General features: G+C 43.8%; 1 protein-coding gene across 3 annotated transcripts in view; it reads right to left on the reverse strand.

Annotated features, from left to right (window-relative positions):
- si:dkey-181m9.8 (E3 ubiquitin-protein ligase RNF31) overlaps positions 1-898 on the reverse strand; it is a 19,905-nt gene extending 19,007 nt beyond the window's left edge. Inside the window, exons 1-2 of one of the 3 annotated variants that reach the window (XM_013999774.1) lie at positions 711-898; positions 552-642 (exon numbers count right to left, since the gene is read on the reverse strand). In XM_013999774.1, the coding sequence (XP_013855228.1) occupies positions 552-642; positions 711-755 (136 nt within the window). In that variant the 5' untranslated portion in view covers positions 756-898. The remainder of the gene's footprint in view (positions 1-551; positions 643-710) is intronic. The other 2 variants (XM_013999772.1, XM_013999773.1) reach the window with 2 other exon arrangements.
- Positions 899-1,070: the final 172 nt, after the last annotated feature.

Genomic DNA, 1,070 nt, shown 5'->3' on the forward strand with positions numbered 1-1,070 from the left:
GTTTACACTGGGTTTACACTGAGTTTACACTGGGTTTACACTGAGTTTACACTGGGTTTACACTGAGTTTACACTGGGTTTACACTGGTTTTCACTGGTTTACACTGGTTTTCACTGGTTTACACTGGTTCTGTTTGTTCAGACAAAATAAAGTTTTATTATTTTGATTTTCAACTAAATATTTATTATTTTAACTCTTGTTATAAAACAAATGTATATTTAGCCTCTGACTGTTTCTACACGTGTTGTAGCTCAACCAATCATCAATTATCAACCAATCATCAATCATCAATCATCCATCAACCAATCAACCAATCATCAATCAATCAACCAATCAATCAACCAATAATCGGACCATGATGCTTTGCGGCAGACAAACATGGCGGTTTGTTCACTGGTTCTGAATTTCTGTAAAAACAAGATTCTGATCGGAAGCTGCCAAACTTCTGTAGGCTAACCGGGTCAGAACCGGATGATCTCGGTCTGTTGGACCTGGTCTCACTGGTTCTGAAAGTTGGTCATAAATCAAGACGACTGAAGTTCTTACTGACAGTAAAAGTCCACGTAGAGCCGCAGGTCGGAGAACCGAGCCCGAACCGTGTGAAGATCCTGCAGCGCCTCTGTGGGGTTCTGGTACCGGCACTGAGGAGGACCAGGTTCTGTTAGCATCACGGCTAACTAAACAAAGTTCGGTTCAAGACGTTTCTGACCTCCATCAGAGTCCGCAGCTCCGCTTCCGGTCCAACTTGGGCCATCCTGGTCCAGAACCGCTCGGTCCGACTCGGACCATTAATATCTGAAGTTGTGGGTCGGACCGGCTGGTTCGGCTCAGCTACTTCCTCCTTCCTCTGGTCCAATGGAGTGCAACACCTTTACTGCCCCCTGCTGGACCGGACCGGAACTCACCTGACCCTTAACTGGGTCAGAACCTCAGACCGACACGGTTCCGACGACCCGGTTCTTTTCAAGTTTTTATTAATTCTTACATACATCTTTAATCAGCTAAAATACATCTTTAATCAGCTAAAATACATCTTTAATCAGCTAAAATACATCTTTAATCAGCTAAA

This window comes from Austrofundulus limnaeus, unplaced genomic scaffold (genome assembly GCF_001266775.1).
Source record: "Austrofundulus limnaeus strain Quisiro unplaced genomic scaffold, Austrofundulus_limnaeus-1.0 Scaffold2465, whole genome shotgun sequence".
Lineage (NCBI taxonomy): Eukaryota > Metazoa > Chordata > Actinopteri > Cyprinodontiformes > Rivulidae > Austrofundulus > Austrofundulus limnaeus.